Raw genomic sequence first — 2,336 nt, 5'->3', positions numbered from 1 at the left:
TCTGTGGCTACAATGCACCGTTATTCTCCCATTTGTTTGCCTTGAAAAATAGATGCGTTAAAAGTGTGTCAGTTTTTTCAGGGTTTCCTAAAGAACACGGCATTATGTCCGGAACGTAAATATAAACAGAATGCATTTGAAAATTTTGAAATTTTAAATTAAGTAAAGTGTGTATTTTTACACTGCCTGAAGTTTTAATATCATGTCAGCGGTGTGTCTCGTGTAAAATTGTTTTAAAGCTGTGGCGTTGTTGTTGAAATGAAGCAAACCGAGTCCGAGCATAGATATGTGTTTTAATTATAAAGACATATAAACAATATATGAAATCCATGTTGCAACACAACCAAAACGCTTCTTCAGTTGATAGGCTGTAGTCATATAACCATTAAGATAACCGGGCTTGAAGCAAGTGATTTTTTTTAAGTTGTACAATACAATCATGAGAGATGTGCAGTAACGTAAAATAAAAACAAACCTGTCAACACATGGTATCAGAAAATATCAGTCAGAATCACATAAAGTTGTGTTTTTTATCTCCCACATAGCATCATATAGTCAGTCGGGGGAAGCCTTAATTGCGGTTTCAAATCTAAATGTTGTAGCATTGGGTCCCGTTTCGTCGTTTCGTGTTGTTGTTACTGAATGTTGCATAGATTACAAATGAGCTGATAACAAAAGCTTTCTCAAATTTACCCAAATTTGGACATGGCCTGTAAGTGTTTGTAAAGTACAAGCGACAAAGTAACAGGGACGTCATCCTATAAGAAGGCCTAAGCAGTTCAGTTTCTATGTAGCGTCAGTTAAATCTGGATGAAACATTGCAATATGCTCACTTAACCATATCTTAAGATTATGCATTAGACTAAAGTCGTTTCTTTTTTTTCTTCTTTTTTTTTTCCCACAGAATGGTTTTAAAATAACTAGGGTGGGTGAGAGACCGACACGGGTGCAGTATAGGTAGGCTAAAAGTTCAGGAAAAAGAGTTAAAGCAAATCAAGGCTTGTCGTTACAGTGTTTGAAGAGACTCGACGGTGCCCCAGAGTAAGTAGTGCACTTCTCGGCACAGGTGGCGAGTGCGGAACCCGAGAAGGGGTATACGGCAGCCTGTCCAAAGGGTGCCAGGGCGGTGGGGATCGGTGAGGTTATGGTCTGTCCTTGGTTCAGATACGCCACCAGCCGCCTCATCTCCTCCAGAGCCTGCGCCTGCATGAGGATGTAGTTCTTGGCCAGGAGGAGAGTGGCTATTTTGGAGAGTTTTCTCACCGAGGGGCTGTGGGCGTAGGGAATAACGGCGCGCAGGCCGTCCAGCGCGTCGTTCAGGTCGTGCATCCTCCTTCTCTCGCGGGCGTTGATGCTGAGCCGCAGGGACCGTTGCTCCTTGCTCTTCTTAGCGAGGGCCCCTCCGGGCTTGTCGTCCCCAAATGACGAGCCCCTTTTCCGGGACTCCAGCGAGTCGAAGCCATCCTCGTCGTCGCTCGTGTGTTCCCCGCCGCTCTCGTTGGACTTCGCGGTCTGCCCGGAGAGGAAATCAGTGGCAGGTGTAAGCGGGTACCGGCCGGGGCTTCCAGCACCATGGCCAGCGCCAAACCCGAAGGCTGACTGCCCGTAGCGCTGCGTCAGGTCGAGGAGCGCGTCGTTGCTGATGGACTTGAGCAGATTCTCTTCGTTGACATTCATTTTCTCTTCCAGAGCAGGTTTTGACCAGGAAAAGTCTACCGCGCTTCCTTTATCCTTATCCTTTATCCTAGCTTTTGTTTCGGAAACAGTAGCGTGTTCTCGCGTAGTTCTCTCCAAGAGTTGCTGTTTCCAAGGAGTTCCTCTCCTTCTTCACTCCTTTCCTCTGTCAGTGCAGTGACTCTTCAAGAAGGAGGCTGTGAATCTGAAGCTTCTACATGCATTCACCTCCTCTGTACACTGCGCTCCCCCCTTGTTGCGCGCATAGCCCACGTTCAACAACACTTCTCTAACTGTGCTCGTTGAGACCGGAGCGCTCGTGTCCCTTTCGTACGGTCGGTTTCCTCTCGCGCGTCTTTCTTGCCCTCCCTCGCCTTGGGCAGATTGTGACTGGCGCTCTGCCCTGCTTGCAAGTTAGTAGGAGCACGAGGCCCGTCGGGATTATCTGCCCGTCCAATCAGGGGGGCGTTTTAATTAACTCAGGAAGAGCGCAGGTCTGCTCCCAATTTCAATCACAAAGCGATAAATGCAACACAAACTGACTCAGCCGCGTGTATGCCGGCACTCTCCACGAATAAATACAAATTTAACAAAACTGTTCTTTCCGATACTTTAAATAAACTTGAAGTTGGAGGTATTTGTAGGATTTTTTTAGGCATTTA

General features: G+C 46.7%; 1 protein-coding gene across 1 annotated transcript; it reads right to left on the bottom strand.

Annotated features, from left to right (window-relative positions):
- Positions 1-279: 279 nt before the first annotated feature.
- Positions 280-2,067, bottom strand: bhlhe23 (basic helix-loop-helix family, member e23). Its single transcript, XM_005740459.1, has one exon. It carries the CDS (start codon positions 1,675-1,677, stop codon positions 994-996), a length of 684 nt encoding a protein of 227 aa, XP_005740516.1. The 5' UTR covers positions 1,678-2,067; the 3' UTR covers positions 280-993.
- Between the last annotated feature and the right edge of the window lie 269 nt (positions 2,068-2,336).

This window comes from Pundamilia nyererei, unplaced genomic scaffold (assembly GCF_000239375.1).
Source record: "Pundamilia nyererei isolate P.nyererei 1_Seehausen unplaced genomic scaffold, PunNye1.0 scaffold00100, whole genome shotgun sequence".
NCBI lineage: Eukaryota > Metazoa > Chordata > Actinopteri > Cichliformes > Cichlidae > Pundamilia > Pundamilia nyererei.
This window is presented reverse-complemented; position numbering and strand designations above follow the sequence as displayed.

Coding starts and splice junctions, on each gene's coding strand:
- bhlhe23 (XM_005740459.1), bottom strand. CDS start 1,677: ATGAATGTCAACGAAGAGAATCTGCTCAAGTCCATCAGCAACGACGCG.